At 49.9% G+C, this 25,341-nt stretch overlaps 1 protein-coding gene across 1 annotated transcript in view; it reads left to right on the top strand.

The window, feature by feature from the left end:
- MDGA2 (MAM domain containing glycosylphosphatidylinositol anchor 2) overlaps window positions 1–25,341 on the top strand; it is a 407,262-nt gene that overhangs the window by 354,501 nt on the left and 27,420 nt on the right. The window contains exons 11-13 of the mRNA XM_015418765.1: window positions 8,935–9,112; window positions 20,003–20,023; window positions 23,989–24,144. Of these exons, the coding sequence (XP_015274251.1) occupies window positions 8,935–9,112; window positions 20,003–20,023; window positions 23,989–24,144 (355 nt within the window). The remainder of the gene's footprint in view (window positions 1–8,934; window positions 9,113–20,002; window positions 20,024–23,988; window positions 24,145–25,341) is intronic.

The following is a 25,341-nucleotide window of genomic DNA, read 5'->3' as shown; positions in this document are numbered from 1 at the left end:
ATCTATACTTAATGGAAAAAACCACAGATATCTTTAAACAAATCAAACCCAAAGGAGAACACAATGATACGACATGTATACGGTCTCCTATCTTATCATACCTAACTACCTGTTGGATCCCCAGGCATTCGAAATAACTCCACGTTTGGATCAAAGTAAGGTTTATTTCAAAGCGATGGTTCAAGCAGGAACAAGGACATTGTTAGGAATAACTGCTAATACACATGAGCAACATAATAAAGAGATTTGAACCAGGTGAGGGCCAATGAGCCCAGTTCCCGCTGGCGGGAATAGAACTTAGACACGCGCGCCCATTTCATGGGACCATAACAGTTCTACACAATCAACACAGGTTCAGTTCACAGGCTAGATACCCATAACAAGCCGAGCGAAGCACCGACTCCCACCACCAGCTGCATGACCTTGGCCAGTTCCGCAAAGTACAGAGTAAGCATAAGGAACACAGCCGGGGGGGGGGGGGGGGAAGGTTACAAGAAGCGTTAAGCAGGTAACACCAGATACAATGGCAGCTAGCTGACACTACCAAAGATTCAATACCCGATGTAGTAGGTACTCTTTGCCTTGTGTAGCGTTTATAGCACAATACACAGTTTGATATATAGTATGAACTGTACGGGAAGAATCCTCACCACAGTATAGATTAGATTAATTAAAGCACTTTTTGTATGTATAACGAAAAATGCGTTAATTATATGTATATGGCTATTTTGCATAACCCTGTTGTTAATGAGTTAATGAGAAAACTGAATAAAACTGATTTGGGGAAAGGGCATCCAATTAAGCCAAGGGGCAGTGCATTCAGCACAGGCAAAAGGAAGTAATCCCTTACACCGCAAATGATTAAAATGTGGAATTTGCTCCCAAAGCATGACGTGATGGACCACAGGCCTTGAAGGCTCTAAAAGGGGATGAGGCAGATTCAGGGAGGATAAAGTCTATCAGCAGCTACTCACCACGGTGTCTGAAGGGAACCTCCACATTCAGAGGCAGGAAGTCTCTAAGTCCCAGTGCCAGGAGGCAACATCAGGGGAAGGCCTCGGCCTCTATATCCTTTTGTTGGCCCTCCAGGAAAGAAGAAGAAGAGATTGGATTTATACCCCGCCCTTCACTACCTGAAGGAGTCTCAGAGCGGCTTACAAACTCCTTTCCCTCCCCCTCCCCACCACAGACACCCTGTGAGGTAGCTGGGGCTGAGAGAGCTCTTAATAGAAACTGCTCTTGAGAGAACAACTCCGAGAGAACTTGTAACTGACCCAAGGTCACACCAGCAACTGCATGTGAAGGAGCCGGGAATCAAACCCGGTTCTCCCAGATTAAAGTCCCCGCTCCTAACCACTACACCAAACTGGCTCTCAAACTGAAACTGATTGGCCGCTATGTAAGATGGGATACTAGACCAGATGGACCGCTGGTCTGATCCGACAGGGATCGCATGTCCTTATGTTGTTAATTAACCTTGAAAGGGTTACTCCTTATTTACAAATGGCCGATGTGGATACAGCTCCTCCAACTCAAGCAAGAAAAAGGTCCTTCAATCTCGGTCCCATCTAGTTCTTACTTTAACTTTTCACCATTGGAACGGTGTTGCCAGGCACCATGATTGGCTGTCGGCCATCGGGAGAAACTGCAGCTCAAGGCAAGCAAGGTTTTCAAGAATACGAACCTTTGCTTGGAGCCATCGGCTGTTCTAATCGCTTGACCGACTTTAAAGATGGAATTCTGGGATTTGGTATGTGGCCCTTTGCCCTGGGAGGTAAGTGAGGGGTGGGTGTTGTGTCCCTTCAATAACGGAACAGTCCTCTCCAACGAAGGGGTTCGGTTGGAAACATTCCAATCCAGTGGTTTAGCTTGAATACGTTGTTTTGCATCCATGAATCAAATCTGACAATCTGAATGACGGACTGGGCCATATGTTTGATTTTGAGTCATATCTTGATTTTGGGTCTGCGTGTGCCGTCAAGTTGCTCCCTACATGGCAATGTTACGAATGAGTGTCCCCAAGGCTATTTTTGGGCAGGAACGCACAGGAACGGAGTTCTGGTTGGCTCCTGAGTTGGCCACACCCAGCAGGAACTCATTAGCATAATAGGCCACACCCAACAGCAGAAACTCATTAGAATTGGCTACATTAGGGGTGTGTGGCCTAACATGCAAAGGAGTTCCTGCTACAAAAAAAACCCCTCTGGGCTTTGACAACAGAATAAGAAGCAAAAGGTGGGTGTGGCTGGATGACCACACTTCTGGTAACATGGGGGTGTGGCCTAATATGCTAATGTGCTGTGCTGTCAGGGGTGTGGCCTAATATGCTAATGAGTTTCTGCTGTTGGATGTGGCCTATTATGCTAATGAGTTCCTGCTGGGCTTTTTCTACAAAAAAACCCCTGAGTATTCCTCAAAAGGTCCTATTGTTAACAGCCTAGCTTAGATATTTCTTGCAGACTGAGGGCCTTTGTGGCTTTCTTGAGTGAGTCCATCCATCTCCTGTCGGTTCTTCCTATTTTCCTGCTGCCTTCTGCTTTTCCTAGCATGATTGTGTTTTCCAGTGAGTCTAAGTACTGCAAATCTGTTCTTTACCTGGTCTTTAAACTCTTCAGGAGTGTTGTTTAGATCGTATCTGGCCACTATGAATGTTTTACTGGTTGTTGTTTTTCCCCCATCAGTTTTATCCTAAATTTCTATATTAACAGCTTATGGTCTGTACCAGAATCAGCTCCTGGTTTTGTTTTAGCCGAGAGAACAGAGCTTCTCCATCTTCTGCTTCAGGATATGTGATCTATTTGATTTGGGGTAGTTGTTGTTCAGTCGCACAGTCAGGTCTGACTCTTTGCGACCCCGTGGACCACATCACGCGAGGCCCTCCTGTCTTCCGTCGTCCTCCGGAGTTTGCTCAACTTCATGTTCGTTGCATCTATGACACTGTCTAACCACCCCATCCTTTGCCGTCCCCGTCTTCTTTGAACTTCAGTCTTTCCCAGCATCAGGGTCTTCTCTAGTGAGTGCTCCCTTCTCATTTGGTGGCCAAAGTATTAGGGTACCTTTGGGGTACCTTTGTTCAAATTAAAATTGTGAAATGGGCGGTTTGGTGATTTTTTTAAAAAAAATAAACATATCTAGGTCTATCTGGGCGAGCTTGTAATAAGGAATAATCAGTCAAAAAGAACGTTTGTTACTGAAATATGGCACTCTCCAGGTGCCCTTCGGAGATACTGTAGTAGTGTTGTGGTTAAGTGCAGGCGGACTCTAACCTGGGAGAACCGGGTTTGATCCCCCACTCCTCCACTTGCACCTGGCTGGATGACCTTGGGCAAACCGTAGTTCTGGCAAGAGCTGTCCTTGAAAAAGAGCAGTTTCTGCCAGAGCTCTCTCAGCCCCACCCACCTCACAGGGTGTCTGTTGTGGGGAGGGGAAGGGAAAGGAGTTTGTAAGCCGCTCTGAGACACCTTTGGGTAGTGAAGGGCGGGGTATAAATCCAATCTCTTCGTCGTCGTCTTCTTCCTCCTCCTCCTCCTCCTCTTCTTCTTCCTCTTCCTCCTCCTCCTCCTCTTCCTCCTTCTTTTCTTCCTCCTCCTCCTCCTCCTCCTCTTCCTCCTCCTCCTCTTCCTCTTCTTCCTCCTCCTCCTCCTCTTCTTCTTCCTCTTCCTCCTCCTCCTCCTCCTCTTCTTCCTCCTCTTCTTCTTCTTCCTCCTCTTCTTCTTCTTCCTCCTCTTCTTCTTCTTCCTCCTCTTCTTCTTCTTCCTCCTCTTCTTCTTCTTCCTCCTCTTCTTCTTCTTCCTCCTCTTCTTCTTCTTCCTCCTCTTCTACTTCTTCCTCCTCTTCCTCCTCCTCCTCTTCCTCCTCCTCCTCTTTTTCTTCCTCCTCTTCTTCCTCCTCCTCTTCTTCCTCCTCCTCTTTCTCTTCTTCCTCCTCCGCCTCCTACTACTTCCTCTTCCTCTGCCTCCTACTACTTCCTCCTCCATTATGGTTTGGGGGTTTTTTTCCCCTTGAGCACCCTGAGGAAGAGAACGCATACAGGAAGCCTCCTTGGCTTGTAACACTGACATGGCAAAGAACTTGCATGCCCAAGAGACTGTTCCTTTTTGTTGTCCCTGTGTTTGTTAACGGGGAAACGGTTTTCAGATTCGGGGGGAATGACAAGGTGAATACAGAGCACAAGGACAATAGATGACACCTGTCTGTCACTTTATGAATAGAAGCTGTTCCTGTTAGCAGCAGAGGGACAGGACTTGCAATCATGGGTTTAAATGAAGGGCGGGAAGGTACTGGCTGGATCTTAGGAAGAACTTTTTTACCGTCAGAGTTGTGCAGCAGTAGAATCAGCTGCCTCGGGAGAAGGTGAGCCCCCTACCCCGGCAGTCTTCAAGCAGTGGCTGGACAAGCACTTGTCCGGGATGCTTCAGGCCAGGGGTGTCGGACCTCATTTGTTACGAGGGCCGGATCTGACATAAACAAGACCTTGTTGGCCCGGGCCAGGTGTGTGTCATAAAATGCAATGCCCGGTAGCAGAGATGTAAACTTTATAAAGGACACAAACACAAAGATTTTTTTTTACTTAAAATAAAAACATGCTTAAAACATTAGCTCTGTAAGCTGCAAACCTACTTTTGATTTATTGGTATTCACCACAGAAATCTCATGCTCAGAGTTGTTAGCCAAATTGCTTTATTTACAGCAATTGGCAGTTTATAAATGGGTTCTTGCCAATTTATACCAAGGTCCTGATCCCACCAAGGGTTACCAGTAAAGGATTCGAGGCTGTTGTGGTTAAAATTGATGTCTTTTACTTATAAATATATCTCATACAAACAATACTGATGCACCCACACATTCAATCAAGTTTCTAATAATTACAGTAGGAAATAAGCACAGTTGCATTAGCAGGTAGGGGTGATGGTGGGCGATACTTATCTGTCTGGAAGCTTGGTTTTTCCAATGAAGAATGGATGGGAAGAAATGGAAACAAAGGGAATCCACACACACGACCAGAACCATCTGGAACGCATGGGCAGTAGAGGCAAAGGTTGGGGATAGCAAGTGGGACTCTCAAGAGGAGTAAAAGCAGACAGGGGTTGTTGCAGGGGAGGTGCTATCTGGCCAGGTAGGAGGGGCCAGGTGACTGGTTCTCTCCTTTTATAGGGGGTTCAAGAGATGGGCGGTAACTGTGCCAACCTCTTGACCCACCTACCTGTTAGTCCGCCCCAAAAACAATCTTATTGGTTGCATGTGGGAAGGGGAGGTTACCTAAAAGAGGTGGCCTATATTGTAACCTAAAACCTTACTCGAAATCAGGCATCTGGACAGGTGTGAAAGAGTAATCAGCATTCAGCAGAGTATTAAAGAATCAGAGTCCATGGTGTGTTTAAAATATAAAAGTTTACTACAACCTAGCATGGGAAAAAGGTATACGGGATTTAAAATAACAAAGAGCTATATTCCTACATCCTTACAGCTAGACAGAACATGGCAGAAGAGCAATGGAGACTAACTTCTTCTTGCTCAGGACAAAGAGCCATAAAATGCTCAGAACTAGACACTCTAGTCTCCAATCGGAACGACAAACTAGATCTGAAGTTGCCGGGCTTTCTAGCTCTCTAAACTTATTGGTTACAAACAAACATGTGAAATAGAAGTGTTTTAACTTGTACCAACAATAACCAAATGTCCATATGGCAGGAAATTCCAGCTCAGGAACAAAGCAAGTGTTGGGTAGTCCATGACTACAAACAGCTCTGTCATGGGGGCTGTCTCTTCCTAGAGTTGTTGGTTCATTGCTTCTTCACCAGGCTGGGTAACTGTGCAGCTGAAACCTTATTTACATGTAATGTATGTGCAGGCACCCTCTATGTGTGGCATCACAACAGGTGACCTAAAGTATACAGCTTTCTGAGCCTCTGTGTGTGTGTGCACAGTCCATTGTGTGTAGCAATAAGTAGTCCATAAAGCAAATATCAGGCTTATTCTCTAACAGAGTTCTGAGTCTAGAACCTGGGTTAGAACATGAAATGGCTGAGCGATTGAGAGACTCCAGCGAAGCAAGCGATGATGCAGCAGCAGAACTGGAAGCAGGAGAGGGCCAGTTCCCCCGGGCCGCATGTTTGACACCCCTCCTCTAGGCTGATCCTGCATGGAGCAGGGGGTTGGACTAGATGGCCTCTAGGGCCCCTTCCAACTCTGTGATTCTGTCAGTCTATGAATTAGGCAGAAGAGGGGGTCTGAGTGACTCTCAACTGAAAGTCAGGATGTTTGGGGGACACCATGTCCTGGGAAGTTCCCCTATTGTGTTCGTTTATTTAAGGGGGAATAATTTCACAGGAGAAGGGCCTGATGGACACGGAACATCGGGTTGGATCTGGCAGATCGGTTCTGCTTTCCTCCAGCTCACGGAGCGGTCCCCTGACCTGGGAGGCTCATCTCTTGGGTGACAGGAAGGCTCCTTGTGCCAGAGGAAAGCGCCAAACTGGGAGCCACTGTGGTGTAGTGGTTACCTGCGTGGACTCTAATCTGGGAGAACCGGGTTTGATTCCCCTCTCCTCCACTTGCACCTGGCTGGATGACCTTGGGCAAGCCATCGTTCTGTCAGAGCTGTTCTTGAAAAAGAGCCATTTCTGTCAAGAGCTCTCTCAGCCCCGCCTACCTCCCAGGGTGTCTGTTGTGGGGAGGGGAAGGGAAAGGAGTTTGTCAGCCGCTCAGAGACTCCCTTGGGTAGTGCAGGGCAGGGTATAAATCCAATCTCTTTTTCTCTTCTTCTTCTTCTTTTATCTCAAGGGCAGTCCACGAAAGAGCTCTCTCAGCCCCACCTCCCTCCCAGGGTGTCTGTTGTGGGGAGGGGAAGGGAAAGGAGTTTGTAAGCCACTCTGAGACTCCTTTGGGTAGTGAAGGGCCATGGGGTATAAATCCAATCTCCTTCCTTCTTCTTCTCCTTGATTCCCCACTCCTCCACTTGCAGCTGCTGGATGACCTTGGGCAAGCCATAGCTCTGATAAGAGCTGTTCTTGAAAAAGAGCAGTTTCCGTCAGAGCTCTCTCAGCCCCACCTACATCCCAGGGTGTCTGTTGTGGGGAGGAGAAGGGAAAGGAGTTTGTAAGCCGCTCTGAGACTCCTTTGGGTAGTAAAGGGCCATGGTGTATAAATCCAATCTCTTTTTCTCTTCTTCTTTTTCTTTTCACTCAAGGGCAGTCCTCGAAAGAGCTCTCTCGGCCCCGCCTATCTCACCGGGTGTCTGTTGTGGGGAGGGGAATGGAAAGGAGTTTGTAAGCCGCTATGAAACTCCAAGTGACGGGCGGGGTATAAATCCAATCTCCTCCTCCTCTTCTCCTTCTTCTCCTTCCTCCTCCTCTTCTTCCTCCTCGTCCTCTTCTTCTTCTTTCTCCTCTTCCTCCTCCTCCTCCTCCTCCTCCTCCTCTTCTTCTCCTCCTCTTCTTCTCCTCCTCACTCTCCTTCTCCTTCTTCTCTGCCAGTGGAAGAAGTCCAGGGGATCCAACCCATTATTAGTGAGCTTTCTCCACCCTTTCCTGGTGCTCTCTTTAGAGCAGGGGGGGCCCAGACCTTTTTGAGCCTTTGGAATTCTGACACAGGGTGGTGGGCACAGGCACAAAATAGCTGCTGCAGGACATTAAGCCAAACACAAAATGTTAGGAAGCAGAGGTAAAGGTAAAGGTTTCCTTTGCTCGAAAGCCAGTCGAATCAGATTCTAGGGGTGCAGTGCTCATCTCTGTTTCCAAGCCAAAGAGCCAGCGCTGTCCGAAGACATTTCTGTGGTCATGTGGCCGGCATGACTAGATGCCAAGGCACAGGGAATGCTGTTACCTTCCCACCAGAGTGGTACCTGTTTATTCACTTGCAGTTTCTTGCTTTCAAACTGCTAGGTTGGCAGGAGCTGGGGCCAGCGATGGAAGCTCACTCCGTCACGTGGCACACTCGGGGCTCGAACTGCTGAACCACCCACCTTCCAGTCTGCAGTCTCTTAACGACTTGAGCCACACTCCACTAGTAACTCTTCAGTATTTCTGGCAGAATCTCTGTTTAACAGCCTTTTAATCTGTGCAGCCAATCAGAAGCCCCACTGGTCCATAGCCCCATCTAGCCCCTCCTACTTTCTAAAAAGCTTTATGCAGGCACTCGCGGGCACCGTGGTGGGCACCCGCAGGCACCGTGTTGTGGACCCCCACGTTAGAGGCATAGAATTCTGGAATCATCTCCCAGAATATCTGTGAGAATGAGGAACTTCTTCGGCTTCAAGCCCCAGTTAGGTAAGCCTCTCGAGGCTATTGCGTGTTCCTTGGCTGTGAGCCGTCCTCACATATTTGGGGTATTTCCCTTCCCTCCTGACTGACAAACGAGGGCTCAGGGCCGCTTACAATATCCATGGTGCCAGCAATAAAGCCAGCTGGAAGCAGCTTTAAGCGCAGGGCCGGCTCACTCACTAGGCGAACTAGGCGATCGCCTAGAGTGGGACAGCCCTTAGGGGGCACCAAACTGCACCCGGCCCTGTACTCTGGGAGTTTCTTGATTATTTGTGTTTTTCATTCTTCCTAAAATGCATTAATTTTTTTAAATTGGTGGGCGCACGGGGGGGGGGGGCAGAAGGGATCCTCGCCTAAGGGGCAAAATAAGCTGGAGCCGGCCCTGTTTAAGCGTCAAACACACCCCTTGAATATCGATATATAATCAACAATGCAGTCGCCAAACAGCCCCTGGGACGGAAAACCCCCGAAAGCGCTTTGGAATAAAACGGTGCTGGAAGCCCTCTGGAAACTGGCGGTGAGGAGATGGCCCTCCTGCCCATCGGTAGCCAGTTCCAGGAACAAACAGCGGCACTCGCATCCGTGCGCCTCTCAATATTTGCAGGCCATAAAACGGTCACCGTTGTGTTTGCAAAGCTGTAACTTCTGCGCCTTTTCTTGTCACGATCCACAGGCTGGTCACGCGCGCTGGTGGGAGCAGGAGATCGCCGTGAACGGGAAGATCCAGAAGGGAGAGTTAATGACCTACAACCTGACGGAGCTGATCAAACCGGAGGCTTACGAAGTGCGGCTCACCCCAGTCACCATATTTGGAGATGGCGACGCCACCATCCGCGTGATCAAATACAGTGGTAAGGGACATTCTTCGAGGCCTTCTTTTCTTTTTAATTTTTCCCCACTTCCCTTGGGTATTTTTGCATTTTTGTGGGTGTGTGCGTGTGCGTGCATGAGTGTGCATGTGTTTGTGTGTGCCCATGCCTGGAACGCATGGCAACCAATGCTCCCCCTAAGCTGTGAGTAAAATTTCTACTTTGTGAGCTACTAGCATTAAAGTTGTGAGCGAGCGATTGGGCTGCTGCATAAATTAGTTTGCTCTGGAGCCCTCCTCCCTGAGCCGAGACAAAAATGTGTGTGAGCTGGAGGCTAAAAAACTGTGAGCTAGCTCACACTCACTCAGTTTAGAGGGAACATTGCCCCCGACAAATGCTCCCTCTAAGCTGTGGACTCTTATGAGCAAAAATCCTACTTTGTGAGCTACTGGCGTTAAAGTTGTGAGCAAGCGATTGGGCTACTGCATCAATTAGTTTGCTCTGGAGCCCTCCTCCCTGAGCCGAGACAAAAATGTGTGTGAGCTGGAGGCTAAAAAACTGTGAGCTAGCTCACACTCGCTCAGCTTAGAGGGAACACTGATGGCAACCTCTGGCGACTCCTACTGGGGCACGGAAGACATTCAGAGAGGTGGCTTTGATAGCCTGCCCCCGCCTCCCGACCCTGGTCTTCTTTGGAGGTCTCCCATCCAAGGACTTGCCAGGGTCGGCCCTGCTTCGCTTCCAAGATCTGACGAGATCGGGCTTGTTTGGCGACCCAGGTCAGGGCTTCCTTTTTTTGAGAAGATGTATTAACAGGAGCATGCGCGCCCTGACTTGGATGGCCCAGACTAGCCCAATCTCATCCGATCTCAGAAACCAAGCAGGGGTGGCCCTTGTGACTACTTAGATTTATTTTATTTTTTGCTTTAAGTTCACAATAAGCAAAATGTTTTATTTAACTTAGAGGAAGAAAAGGTCAGGTTGGAATCAGGGGTAGGATATATGAGGTGAACCCGGGGGTCATTTCCTGTGGGAGCGCACAGGAGCGGAGCTCCGGCAGTAAGGAGCCCAGGGGGCGGGCACATGCAACAAGCCCCACCCCCTGCTCCCAGCAGCCCTCAGTCGGGCCATGAGGAGCAAGAAGCAGCCAGGTAAGTTGCAGAGCCCCCCCCCCCCAATAGCAATCCAAAACAGTCCAGTGGCACCTTTAAGACCAAGGTTTATTCAGGTACAAGCTCTCCCTCTTCTGTGAAGACAGATCTGCATGTCCCCCCTCCCCCCAATAGCTAGCAATCCAAAACAGTCCAGTGGAGCCTGAGGGGCGGGTGTTGCCTTCTGACACACTTCCGGTGAGGTCAGGGGGTGTGGCATATGCAAATAAGTTATGCTAATGAGCTCCTGCACCTCTTTTTCTACGAAAAGACCCCTGGGTGAACCGATAATAAAACTGACGTAACGGTGTAATCACACTAAACCCAGATACTTTGTTGCCAACAATTACATGTTCATGTGATCCAAAAAGGTCTTTAAAAATTTTGAGGAGAGAGGCTTTCTGTTCGGTTTCTGCTTAAACACTCAAGCATAGGTTTCTGAGTTTCACTGACTCTTAGTCTAGAAGGCAGAAACACACAATCAAGTTCCCAAAATCCTTCTATATACTCAGACCAGGAATCACTTCTTTTTTTAAGATCCATCCCCCTTTTCACTCTTTAACTAGAAGTAATTTCCCTTTCCGGCTTGAATGGGGATCCTTTCTGATTCTCTCACTCCTTTGGCCTCCTTCCCAGTCCACAGTCTGTGCTTAGCTGTCCCTTCTTCAACTGTCCATTCCCAACTGCCATTCCTTAACTGACTCTCTCCACAGAATTCTGTTTGAACAGCCTGTCACTCAAAGGTTCTCCTCGTTAGTACTTGGATGAGAGATTACCAAAGAGGTCCAGGGTTGCTTTGCAGAGGAAGGCGATGACAAACCACCTCTGCTAGTCTCTTGCGTTGACCTCTGTGGCTAGCCTGATCTCATCAGATCTTGGAAACTAAGCAGGGCCGACCCTGATCAATACTTGGATGGGAGACCCCCAAGCAAGTCCAGGGCTGAACTATATAAAGTAAAGGTAAAGGTTTCCCTTCCTCGAAAGCCAGTCGAATCCAACTCTAGGGCTGCGGTGCTCATCTCTGTTTCCAAGCCGAAGAGCCAGCGCTGTCCAAAGACGTTTCCGTGGTCATGTGGCCGGCATGACTAAACGCCGAGGCGCACGGAACACTGTTACCTTCCCACCGAAGCGATACCTATTTATCTACTTGCAGTTTCTTGCTTTCGAACTGCTAGGTCGGCAGGAGCTGGGGCCAGAGACGGGAGCTCACTCCGTCACGCAGCACTCGGGTCTCGAACTGCCGAACTACCGGCCTTCCGGTCTGCAGCTCAGCATCTTAACCACTGAGCCACCACAGCTCCTGGTTGCTATGTAGATGCAGGCAATTAATACTGAAGGCCTGGGGCAACGGCTGTCTCTCCCAAGCTTTAAAGGGAACAGCAAGTCCTATTGCCAAGGTTGAAAGAAGGAAACTTGGGCTGGGGGTAGGGTTGCCAGACCCCCCCCCCCAGTGGAGGCAGGGGTTCCCCACTGCCAGGCCCTGCCTCCCCTCTGCTGATCAGCTGGCCGGTGGGGGAGAACTTACCCCCCCCAAAAGAAGGAAATGTATCCAACATGCAGCAACATGTCTACGTCACTGCCCACGTGACCCGGAAGTGACGTCATCGCGTCCAGGACATCGGGGCGACACTGGTACTTGGGCAAAAACTCCTTTAGTAAAGGTAAAGGTTTCCCCTGCTCGAAAGCCAGTCGAATCCGACTCTAGGGATGCGGTGTTCATCTCTGTTTCCAAGCCGAAGAGCCAGCGCTGTCTGAAGACATTTCCGTGGTCATGTGGCCGGCATGACTAGACGCCGAGGCGCACGGAACACTGTTACCTTCCCACCAAAGCGGTGCCTATTTATCTACTTGCAATTTCTTGCTTTCAAACTGCTAGGTTGGCAGGAGCTGGTGGCAGAGATGGGAGCTCACTCTGTCATGCGGCACTCGGGTCTCGAACTGCCAAACTAGAAGAGAAGAAGAAGAAGAGAAGAAGAGATTGGATTTATACCCCACCCTTCACTCGGAGTCTCAGAGCACCTTACAAACTCCTTTCCCTTCCCCTCCCCACAACAGACACCCTGTGAGGTGGGTGGGGCTGAGAGAGCTCTGACACAAACTGCTCTTTTTCAGCAACAGCTGTGCCAGAGCTTGTGACTGACCCAAGGTCACATCAGCAGGTACAAGTGGAGGAGTGGGGGAATCAAACCCGGTTCTCCCAGATTAGAGTCCGCGCACTTAACCACGACACCAAACTGCAGTTCAGCGTCCTTAAGGGGGTATAAAAATGTTTGATTGAAGGAAGGATAATAAGGTAAGGGTACATGAGTCTCCAAACCAGTTGTCCACCTAGGCCGGTATGGTCTACTCAGACTGGCAGCAGCTCTCCAGGGTCTCAGGCAGAGATCTTTCACATTACCTACCGACTGGTCCTTTTAACTGGAGGCGCCGGGGACTGAACCTGGGACCTTCTGCGTGCCAAGCAGAGGCTCTACCACTGAGCCAGGGCTCCTTCTGCATGTGGGAGTCCTTCTATTCAAATCCTCTCTCCTGGCTAGGATTACTCCTGGTTTCAGAGCCCAGCTGAGAAGCAGATGACTGCCAGGGAGGGGAGCGTTGCAGAGGGAGGGTTGGTGGATCAGGGAGAAGGGAAGCACAGACATGCACACCGGTGTTCCCTCTAAGCTGATTTAGTGTGAGCCAGCTCACAGTTCTTTAGCCTCCGGCTCACACATTTCTATCTCCACTCAGGAAGGGATGGCTCCGGAGCAAACCAGTTTTTTGAAGCAGCCAAATCGCTCGCTCACGACTTTAATGCCAGCGGCTCACAAAGCAGAATTGTTGCTCAAAAGGACTCCACAGCTTAGAGGGGGCATTGATGAGCGCACCCCTCCAGAGTCTTCCCATGTGCCCCATATTCGCATTAGTAAGCCCGTACAGTTCTGGGAGGCTCTGAAATCCTGTCCGGAGGAAACCTGGATTTCAAACATTTCAGACAAAATCCCTCACCGGAAGCTACTAAAAAACAAGGTAGGGGAACATGGTCCTCTTACGAACCGGCAACCAGCACGAAGGCATTGAAATGAAAGTCATATGCGAGGAGCGCATTTAAATGTAATTAATTTTATAAATAGCACATAAACCTTCGTCATCTACAGCCCGCAAATGCCAGAAATGAATCCATTAGCATCAAGCGGTGCCAGACGAGTTAATTGACAGCTTCCCCGTGGCTGGAGAGGTGGCAGGTTGCTGGCGAGAGGAGCTGGCAGTCCAGACCGATAGCCAAAGCAAGCCAGGGCCAAGGATTCCTGTAACTGAAGGGGCCCTGCGGGAGACTCCCGGGATCGAAGGATTGGAAGCCGGCCAGGAGGCTACAGGGAAGTGCCAGAGAGCAGGCCAAGGTGTTTCTTTGGTTGCTCGGGCTGCAGAAGGGCAGAAATTAGGTTTCCCAGGTCCCCCGTGGCCACCGGCAAGGGATGGGGGGTTAGGTTTGCCAGATCCAGGTCAGGAAACTCCTGGAGATTTGGGGATGGAGCCCGGGGAGGACAGAGACTGTAACTGCAGGGAGTTCTCAGCACACTTTCCCCCTCGCTAGCTTTAGTTCACCCTCTTCGACATCCTCCACTTGTCAGGTCCCCACAGCAAACAACGTAGTACACACTTGCAAGAAGGTTTTACTTTATTGAAGCCATGAAGCACTTGAACAGGGTCACTGTTCAGAATAACGATAGCTCGGAGAGCTGGAAAGGTTAAAGCAAATTCATAATTATTACAGCCAATAAACATGGTTCCCGCGCGCGGCCAAGGGTTTCTTGTGCGCCTAAACCTTGGGAAAGCAACGGCTACCCTATTATAAATAAGCATACGATTCTCACTGTCTCTACTAATTAAAGACAAAGCAAAGCTCTCTTGCTCTTCCACCTGTGGCCTTGGCTAGATAATGTTACATCAAAGCATGGCTGGTGTATACTGAAAGGAATGCAGAGCTACTGGGGAGATGTGCACATGACAAGTTGAGCGCATCTACGAAGGGGGGGGAGATGCATAGAGGAACATATAGACAAGAATGAACTTTTGGCAGCTTGCTGACACCACTTTAGACACAAATACAAGAGTGCGGTCACACGTGCCAGGTAACGCGGGGGGGGGGAAGCGAGGCTGTTCTCTCCGCGGTAATTTGACCTGCCACTGCGTGATCAGACGCATCGGCGGGTGAATCGGGTTTTTCCCTTCGCCGCATGTTTCCGGTGTGCTCCAATGAGGGATCACTGACGCAATGGGAGCGCGCCGGAGCGATCACACGGGGAATTCCGTCTGCGGCTCATCGCAAACCCGTTTGATACTGCACTCTCCCTGGTATTTTTAACTCCACTTCTTCGGCAGAGTGAGACGGGTTGCTGGTGAGTGCGAGACACTTGCCAACAAATGGGGGGGGGTTGCAGTACAGAGTGACAAAAACAAGTAAAACTACTGCAATTACGCAACCAATACTTATAATAATATTTCAGTGGATACAAAATTACAAATCACATACTAATAATTAACAGTATATTTTACAGATAAACAAGTGAGGTGAGATGGCCGAAATTCCCCGGAGTAGATGTTTCGTTTCATTCGTGACGACTTCTTCACACATCAAACCTCGTTCACATTATATAATCAAACCATAGTGTCAATTGCGGGCTGAACAAACATCAGAAACGCGTAGGAGTTAAGAAGTATCCATTTGGAAAGCTTTGTGACCGTATGAAGGCACGTCTGAGGTTTGATGTGTGAAGACGTCGTTACGAACGAAACGAAACATCTACTCCGGGGAATTTCGTCCATCTCATCTCACTTATTTATCTGTAAAATATAATGTTAATTATTAGTATGTGATTTGTAATTTTGTATTCACTGAAATATTATAAGTATTGGTTGCATAATTGCAGTAGTTTTACTTGTTTTTGAGTGCGGGACACTTGCCAGATGTTCCCGTGTGATCGTGCCCTTCAAATCCGCCCGGCATTTGTGCCTATCGCGCGGCTAATTCTGTGTGTGATCGGGAGGGACCCAAGTTTATTTAAAATAACACCAGGGGACAGGGGTCTATACAGGGAGTCAATCAGTTGTTCAGGCTTTCTTTTGTTCCATTTTTTGGGATTGCTCTTGGGTCTTTTAGTTTTCTTCCAGACCACACCCTTCCTGCACACTCCATCTTTTATATCTCTGTTCTATCAACGGCTCTCCCACAGTCTAGCGTCTCCTTAAACTGCTTCACTTGCAGTTGGTCCCTAGCTAGAACTGTATAACCTTCCCCAACAGGATTTTTTATAGAGGAGCACTATGTGTGTCTGAGGCCCCGGTCACATGGGGGGGGGGGAGCACGGACAAAGCATGGCTTTTCTGAGCCGCAGCAAAATAGATGCGCAGTGGCGGGATCAGACAGATTCCCCGAGCCGCCGCACAGTTGCTCCCCAGCATGATCAGATGCCCCCGAGCCGCCGCACAGTTGCTCCCCAGCATGATGAGATGCCGGGGGGGGGAGCCACAGGACGAAGAGCAAGGCAGCCAGCTGCGCTTATGCGCGCATGCGCAGTTTGGCCGGGAGCCTCAAATGCTGTGGAAGACGGGCACGTTGGCGATCCCACGGCCACCCTTGCTGTGGAGCTTCAGGTAGGTAGTACTCTTTTCTAGGGGGTTTTTTTTTGATGCGTGGTTTCACCCGGAAAGGACGGATTAGGAACAGGTGCGCTCCGCTTCCCAGATGTTGCGGTGTGATCGCGCCCGTTTGATGCACCCCTGATCTGTCCCTCTTGCGGGGCAAAACGTCCCATGTGACCAGGGCCTGAGTTATACACCAGGAGTTTCTAGCATCAAACTCCTCAGCAGCTCACAGGGTCCATGCTCTCTCTCTCCCATCCGAGATCCCCCTTTCTCCCCTTCCTCTTCTGGTCAGCAGTCAGCCGTTAACCCCCTTTTCCATCTGTTTTTTCCCCCTCCTTCCAGTTCAAAACTGAAGATTCCAAAACCGTTACGTCACACTCTCTCTTTCTGTCTCTCTGGTCATGTGACCTACAAGCTGCCTATGCTTGTAAACTTTGCTCTGAAATCAAGCTTTCCATTACAGGGACCTCAGTGGGGTCCACCCTCCCAAGCAGCTATTTTCTCTATGGGATCTGATCTTTGTAGTCTGGAAATGAGCTGCAATTCAGTGGGTTCCCAAGGTCCCCCCTGGTGGTTGGCATCCCTAGGAGCAAGACCTTGAAAGTCTTTAGCGGGAAGTGGAGTTTGGGTGGTCTGTCTTTTGACAAAGTCCCTCAGCAAAGGCTCCTGAGCACACTTCATAGTCGCGGGAAAGGAGAACAAGTCCTCTTATGTTGGTCCTAAAGGTGCCAGTGGACTCTGACTTTGTTCTAAGTCCTCTTATGGATTGTAAATTGGCTAAAGTGGAGAGTAAGTGTCAGCGGTCAGTTCTTGCAGTGGGGGGATGTGAGCGGCAGTGTCCCTCGGGGCTCTGTGTTACCCAAAGAGGCAGTCCCCTAATTAATGGGGGGAAATTAGCTTTAAAGGAGACAAAGCAAGAGGGGGTAACTGGGATTCTCCACCAAAATATACCGGGATTTTTCCCCTTTAAGAGAACTCTCAAAATAAACCAGGCAGATGTCCAACTGGAAAGTTTTATATTAAAAGATAATGAAAGGGCAAAACATACATATAATATTTATTTATTTATTTATTATTCACATTTCTATCCCGCCCTCCCCGAAGGCTCAGGGCGGCTATAAACACACTAAAAATACACACAAGGCTAGCTAAGAGGAAGAGGAGAGGGGGAAAGCCATTCTGCGGAAGGCTATAATTCCCAGTCTTAAAGAAAGAGGTCTGCGGAGGCAGCAGCGAAACAACCAGTATTTCACGGAGAGAAGAAAAGAAGGCCCAAGCAGATTTGGGGGTGTGATGTTTTGGATCCGAGAACATACACGGCTATGGAGCAGGATGCCATAATTTATAGGGCAAAATGCTCCCTGGGGCAAGCTGACCTATTAGACCCAAGAACAATAGCCTGATGGGTTTTTCGAAGGTGAGCAATGATTTGGAAGAAGTTTTATGGGTTGTTCTGTGGCGGACTATAGGTGTAAATGGTTCTTGATGACCCTGTAAGTACCAGGTGGGAAAAGCTACCTGGTATGGTGAATACTGTATTAAGTGTTGCTCAATTAGGGTAAACGAGTGCATGGAAGTGAAGCTGGGTGTTGATGAGATTAGTCGATAGGTTCTTAGGAGCCTCATTGTCCTAAATTATGCATCTCTCTGGGGCGTGGAGGAGGTTGTTCGCTGGCCAGCCACTCTTACACTTCTAAATGTCCAGGCTTGGCTGTGGCTGGCATCCACTTTCTGTCATTCTGGGCCGAGCTCTGTCTTGCACCTCCAATATTGGAGATGCTATATTCGGAAGGGTGTTTATGGTTTTTCTAGCTATAAACTGCCCCTCAGTGAGAGGAGGGGTCTGACTGCTAACATCTGTGTTGGGACTGGTGCTTTTCAGCTTGTTCATAAAGGACATGGAGTTAGGGATAGACAGTGAGGTAGCCAAGTTTGCCAATGGCATCATTTGGGGGGGGGGGGTTTAAGACGGCAACAGATTGCAAAGCACTCTAAAACGATCTCTCCAGACTGGGGGAATGGGCATTTAAATGGCAAATGGGATTCAGTGTCAGGAAGTGTAAAGGAATTAAAAAAAAATATCCCAACTGCACATACAGACTGATGGGATCTGAGCTGGCAGGAACAGACCGAGAAAGGGACCTTGGGGTGGTGGTGGCGGGTTCGGTGAAAATGTCAGCCCAGTGTACTGCCGCTGCTGTGAAAAGGGCAAATTCCTTGCTTCTCATAATTAGAACAGGAATTGAAGATAAAACTGCCACTATCATGCTTCCTTTATATAAATCTATGCAACCCCATAACCAAAAATTTTGGGTTGGTGGGGTATGGGGAAATTTTGTGGGGCAACAGGGGAAGCGGGGGAGGGAGAAGGGTGGCCGCAGACCTTTCCTAAACCCCTTAAATGCTGTTTTTCTAGTGGGGGCTGTGTGGTCAGCAGCCGCCCCTCTTCCTCACCTCCTGCAAGATCTAAAGGGCCTGCTGATCAGCTGGAGGGCCCTTTAAATTTTGGAGAAGGGGAGGGAGAGGGGTGGCTGCAAGAGTTAAAGGGCCCTCAAGCTGATCGATGGGTGGGACATGGGCTGCCACCAATCAGCTGGAGGGCCCCTTTAAATCTCACAGGCGAGGAGGGAAGGGGGGAGAGGGGCAGCAGCTGTTGTGGGGTGCACCTCACGTTTGAGGGGGCAGAGTCCCGAAATGCCCCGCCATAGCTACAAGCCTGAATCTATGGTAAAACCATGTTTGGAATACTGTGTGCAGTTCCGGTCACCGCACCTGATAAAGGAAATCGTAGCGCTTGGAAAGGTGCAGAACAGAGCAGTCAAAATGATCAGGAGGGGCAGAGCAGCTGCTCCATGAGGATCGGTTAAAACGTTCAAGGCTGTTTAGTTCAGAAAAAAGGCGATGGAGGGCAGATGTTACAAGGGTCTATCGAATTTTGCATGGTGTGGAGAGAGTGGACAGGGTGAAGTTTTCTCCCTTCCCCCATAATGCTAGAACCCCCCAGGGGCATCCCCTGAAGCTGAAGGGTGGGAGAATTCTGGACGGGCAGAAGGAAGCTCTTCTTCTCACAGCGCATGGTTAAACTGTGGGACTCGGTGCTGCAAGATGTGGGGACGGTTGCCAACTTGGAAGTCCTTAAAGAGGGAGTGGACAAAGTCATGGAGGACTGGGCTCTCGATGGCTACCACTCATGGTGAATGAGTTCCCGCCAGCACCAGGGGCAATATGCCTCTTTGGATCAAATGCTGGAGAGCACGGGTGGGAGGAGACATTTTCAGTCATCTTGTTTGTGGGCTTCCCAAATTCATTGTGCACATAGACGCGTCGCATGTGGCAATGGGAGGGGATATCCTACAAGAGGGGGAGGATGGTAAACTGCACCCCTTGGCCTATGTCTCGCGTAAATTTAATGCCACGGAGCACAATTGGGCTGTTTGGGATAAGGAGGCTGGAGCCATCCGGCTCGCCCTATCCACCTGGAGACATTGGTTGGAAGGGGCAAGGGTACCGTTGGCGATAAAATTTCGATAAAAATTCGAAAATCCGAGGAAGGGTTGAAGTTGCCTTCTAGTGCAAGGGGCTTCCCACCCCAGGACATCCCGCACTTTCACCGGGTTCATTTCCAACCCCCTAGGGAAAATGCGGTAACCCAAAAAGTCTATTTCTGTTTTGTGGAACTCACATTTAGACAGCTTGGCAAACAGCTTATGTTTGTACAAAGTCTGAAGCACTTCCCTCACCAACGTAATGTGTGACTGTTTGTCTGGGGAGTACAGTAAGACATCATCCAAGTAAACAAGCCCCCCCCCCCGAACAGGTGCTTGTTTAACACTTCATTAATAAGGTTCATGAACACTCCCAGTGCCCCCTAGAGGCCGAACGGCATGACCTTATACTCAAACTGCCCAAGCGGGGTATTAAAAGCAGTCTTATATTCGTCCCCCTACTTTGGGAGCAGTGAAATCCTCCTTAATCCTCTTTTCAAGAGTTAGTATATGGATGAAATGAAGGGAAGATAGAAACAAAGGCTGCTTTGAGCTCCTTGAAGGAAGAATGGGATAAAAACGTGATAGTCTCATGGACAGAACCCAAATGGGGAGGGAACGGGTACCCGATCCGTACTAACTTCAGCATCTTTTCTCTCTCTTTCTTGTAGCCCCGATGAACCCTCACCTACGTAAGTATTTGAAATTTATTAATTGATTTATTACAATTTGTGTTGATGCTGCTGCTGTTGTTGTGCCGGTGATAAGCTCGGTGCTTCCCGTTCAAAGCAAAGGGTGCCCGTAATGGAAATCTCTGCGCTGGGAGGGGAAGGAGAAGTGGAGGGCAGGTGAGGGAGGGCAGGAACACCAGGGCGGTCCCTTCGCTGGATTCCGGCCGTCCTGCGTCTGGGGAGGAGGGCTCAGAGACTGGGCGGTGGCCTTGGACGACTAGTGACCAGGAGAGATGGGGAAATTCAAATGGCTCTGATGACCACGACTTGTCCACCCTTGGATGCAGCTCATCTGGCCCCAGGGGCCAGGAAGCAATCCTGGAGGTTTTTTGCCAACTTCTGGGTGTGGAACAGTCATTACTGCGGGTGTGGAGGGGGAGGGATTTGTGAATTTCCTGCATTGTGCAGGGGGTTGGACTAGATGACCCTGGAGGTCCTTTCCGACTCTAGGATTCTCTGGTTCTAGCTGTGGCAACAATGAGGGTAGGGTCCCTCTTTGAGGGGTCCCAGACAGAAAGAGGGCACATGAACTTCGACCTGCTCCTAGCAACCAACAGTACTCCGGGAATGCCTGCTCACTTAGGTCCCGGTCACATGAGCGGGATACTGCGCCGCTGAAGAGAGGCAAATAAGAGCCGGAGCAAAAAGAACCACGGTAGCACGATCAGACGCGCCCCCGTGGCTCTGTGCTCTGGCCTTTGGCAGGCGATCAGACGTAGCACGGCAAAACGGACAGGGAACGGCGCTGGCTGCAATGGGCTACCAGCGCTTCCCCGATCAGATTTCTGGAGTTGCCACGCGTCATCCGGAAGGTAGTGCTCTCTTGCCGGTACCTTTTCAATGCGCGTTTTCGGGCCGAAGGGACGGATCGGGGACGAGTGCATGATGCTTCCCAGATGTTGCGGTGTGATTGCGCCCGTTTGATGCGCCCTCAGCCCGTCCGTTCCGTGGGTCAAATCCTCCCATGTGACCGGGGCCTTAGTTAAGGGTCCGGTACAGCCTGTCCTTGAGCAGTGACCCACCAAGCCAAGCATGGTGCCGTTATTTCAAGCTGTTTCTGTGGTCTACGTCAGGGGTTCCCGACGCAGGGCCATGGTGCCCATCAACACCACCAAGTGTTTTTAGAAAGTGAGAAGGGACCAGGCAGGGCTTCTGCCCAGTAAGACACCTCTGGATGCCTCCTGGAGATCTGATTTGGTTGTGTGGATAAAATAGTGTCGTTTCCACAGCAGCTGCTGCCACAGTGTTGGTTTCACTAGAATCGTAGAGTTGGAAGGTTCCTCCAGGGCCATCTAATCCAAGCCCCCCAATGCAGGAAATTCGTAAATGCCTCGCCCTCCACACCCCCAGTGACCCCCTGTTCCACGCCCAGAAGATGACAAAAAAACCTCCAGGATCCCTGGCCAAGCTGGTCTGGAGGAAAATTGCTTCCTGACTCCAAAGTGGCGATCAGCATTTCCCTGCGCGTGTGAGAAAGGGCCACGAGAACCAAGCACTGAGGCAACCCTTCCTGCCCTCCCTCTCGTGATCTGCCCAAGTTCACAGAATCAGCATTGCTGTCAGATGGCCATCGAGCCTCTGCCTGAAAACCTCTGTTTAAAAACCTCCTCACACTCTTCTTTCCCACTGCATTTTTTAAAAGTACTTCTTAAGTTAAGGGACCGGTCCAGCCTGCCCTTGACCCACTACACCGCCAGTTTGGTGTCGTGGTGAAGTGCGCGAACTCTAATCTGGGAGCACCGGGTTTGATTCCCCACTCCTCCACTTGCACCTGCTGGATGACCTTGGGCAACCCGTAGCTCTGATAAGAGCTGTTCTTGAAAAAGAGCCGTTTCTGTCAGAGCTCTTTCAGCCCCACCTACCTCCCAGGGTGTCTGTTGTGGGGAGGGGAAGGGAAAGGAGTTTGTGAGCCCCTCTGAGACACCTTTGGGTAGTGAAGGGCCATGGGGTATAAATCCAATCTCCTCTTCTTCTTCTCTTCTTCTTCCCTGCTCTGGGGCTTCCACTGTGGGCGGGTGGGTGTGGCTGTACATTGTACCACTTTTGTTAGCCGCCCTGAGCCTGTTCGCAGGATGGGCGGGGTATAAATATAGTTAATTAATTAATTAATTAAATTTCATAAGCCGCCGTGGGCAGGTTTCTGGAGAGGCGGCATTAATTTTTTTCTCAATAACTATTCCAGCCAATCATTTTTGTCCCAGTGGATAGCTGCCAGCTCCGCCCTCAATCATGGCAGCCCACGGCAGGCAGGAAAATGAGCCCCAGGGGGGTGCGGGGAAACAGAGAAAGGGAAGGGACTTCCAGGGTCATCTAGTCCAACCCCCGCACAATGCAGGAAATTCACAGCTACCCCACTCCCCTACTGTCCCCTTCTCTGTGCCTAGAGGAAGGCAAAAAAACCTCCAGGATCCCTGGACCAATCGGGCCTGGAGGAAAATTCCTTCCTGACCCCAAAGAGGAGCTTTGCAAGTGTGGGCCGTTGTGGTCCTGGGCTGGTGAGCTGCTTTCCGCTCGGGTCAACCTGCAATCAGTACTGCCGGGTTCATCCCCCAGAGGCTGAGGCCAAGATCCCGAGGGTGTTAATTCTGTTGCTTTTCCATGACCCCGGTCACACGGGAGGATTTGCCCCGCGAAACGGACGGATCGGGGGCGCATCAAACGGGCGCGATCACACCGGAACATCTGGGCAGTGTCACGCACCCGTCCCCGATCCGTCCCTTTGGCCCGAAAACGCGCATTGAAAAGGTACCGGCAACAGAGCACTACCTTCCGGATGACGCGCGGCAACTCCAGGCGTCTGATCGGGGAAGCGCTGGTACCCGTCGCAGCCAGCACCGTTCCCTGTCCCACGCGTGCGCACAAACGCGCAACGTCCATTTTGCCACGCTACGTCTGATCGCCCGCTGGAGCACGGAGCCACAGGGGCGTGCCGGATCGCGCAACCGCGGTTCTTTTTGCTCCGGCTCTAATTTGCCTCCCTTCAGCGGTGCAGTAACCCGCTCGTGTGACCGGGACCCATGGCACTTTTTGAGAGTCATTGACTTTATGGATGCAGGTGGTCCATTGAGGAGTCGTTCCCACACATAAAGCTGCCTTCTGCCGGATCAGAACCTTGGTCCACCAAGGTCAGCTTTGTCTATCCTCAGACTAGCAATGGCTCTCCAGGGTCTCAGGCAGAGGTCTTTCACATCATCTACTGCCTGGTCCCTTTAACTGGAGATGCCGGGGATTGAACCTGGGTCCTTCTGCATCCCAAGCAGATGCTCTGCCATTCCTCTACAACTCCTCCCCAACAGCTTGTTCCCTACAGGGCCCGGGGTAACTGTTCAGAAAACTTCCTCTGGAATTGAGCTCCTCAGTCTGCTTTTATCGTATCCGCTCTCTCCACCAACCCTTGTTGGTTGAGTGCCTCAACACTGGTCGAATCTGCATTTGCATTTTTAAATCAGTTTCGTGCTGCTGTGACGCCGTCTTTCTCTATGCTTGTTTGAACGTTGTTTGGAGAAGATTCATTTAAAGCAGTGCAGAGGCGCAATGACAGTGGAGCCGCCACGAGAGGGCGATAAACTATGCAGACATGCAAAAGTATGCTAGCACTGTTGAGGTGTGAAAACGTAAGCAAATGTAGACAGGTTTTTGGAGACAGATTCAGAAGGCTGGGACACCAGTGGGAAAGACAAATGCAGATTCGACCACTGTCTGTTCTCTCAGCCCCATGGTGAGGTCGGTGACTTCTGTGTTCCACCCCGCCCAGAGTAGAGCACTGACAGAAGCCGAGAAGGACAGCACAATTTTGTGCACTGGGGGGTGGGGGGTGGGGGAGGTGATGGTCAACTGAATTCCGGCTGTGTGGAAACAAAAACATGCGAACTCGCGTTGCACCGATATCACGATTCATGTGAACATGGTTATCGATCTGTTGGCAGGAGAATTCCACTGCAGCTTTGAGGACAGCAACATTTGTTTGTTCACCCAAGAGGCTCAGGACAGCTTTGACTGGACGAGACAAAACATTATCCTCCGAGACACAAAGTACACCCCCAACACGGGGCCCACCGCCGATAGGTCTGGCTCAAAGGAAGGTAAAGTGTGTCTAAGTTGTTTATAAAGAGCCATGCCACCCTTGGGGACAGAGCGTTATGTTGTGTGTTAGATGCAGAACAGATTCCATTGGAACTGGTTTCGGATTACTCCAGGCAGGAGGCAATGAAATGCTTACGCTCAGGGCTCTTTTTGTAGCAGGAACTCCTTTGCACAGGGCTATTTTTGGGCAGGAACGCACAGGAACGGAGTTCCGGCTGGCTCCCAAGTTGGCCACACCCAGCAGGAACTCATTAGCATAACAGGCCACACCCAACAGCAGAAACTCATTAGGATTGGCTACATTAGGGGTGTGTGGCCTAACATGCAAAGGAGTCCCTGCTACAAAAAAGCCCCGGGTAAACAGAATAAGAAGCAAAAGGTGGGTGTGGCTGGATGACCACACTTCTGGTAACATGGGGGCGCGGCCTAATATGCCAATGAGCTGTGCTGTCATGGGTGTGGCCTAATATGCTAATGAGTTTCTGCTGTTGGGTGTGGCCTATTATGCTAATGAGTTCCTGCTGGGCTTTTTCTACAAAAAAAGCCCTGCCTTTGCATATTAGGTGACACACCCCTAATGTGGCCAAGAGCTTACAGTAGCCCCTGTAAGAAGAGCTCTGTAAGCTCCTCGAGGATTGGCTACATGAGGGGTGTGTCGCCTAATATGCAAAGGAGTTCATGAATAAACAAAGCCCAGCAATGGCTGGATGATGTACCCAAGGTGGTGCCCTTGGGAATCAAACAAAACCCAACAATGGCCCTTGGGCACCCATATCATCCACCATTGTCTTTCCTGGCCCCTGCCAAATGTTTTTTTTTAGAAAGTGGGCGTGGCCAAGTGGGACTTCTGAGCAACAGGCCTTCTGATTGGCCACTGAAGATCTGATTGGCTCTGAAGGATGTTAAAGAAGTTGCTTCAGCTAAAAATTGGAAAAAAGACAAACTCCCTACAATACAACAATGGATCCATAAGGTCTGGGATCTCTTTCTGCTAGAGAACTTTAACATAAGCCATTCGGAAATCCAAGTAGAGTCCCACATTATGAGCCCTTTGAACATTTGGTATCCAATTCTGAACAAGGTTACTATTGACAAGTACAACTGGGAGACAATAAAGAATGTTAAATATAAATTATTGCTGTTTAACTAGTTTGTTCTTAATGGCTTTTGGATCTACCGCTATTTCACAGTTCTCC

This window comes from Gekko japonicus, unplaced genomic scaffold (genome assembly GCF_001447785.1).
Source record: "Gekko japonicus isolate JY-2015 unplaced genomic scaffold, Gekko_japonicus_V1.1 scaffold929, whole genome shotgun sequence".
NCBI classification, from domain to species: Eukaryota; Metazoa; Chordata; class Lepidosauria; order Squamata; family Gekkonidae; genus Gekko; species Gekko japonicus.
Note: the sequence above shows the minus strand (reverse complement) of the source record. Positions and strands in the feature narration are given on the sequence as shown.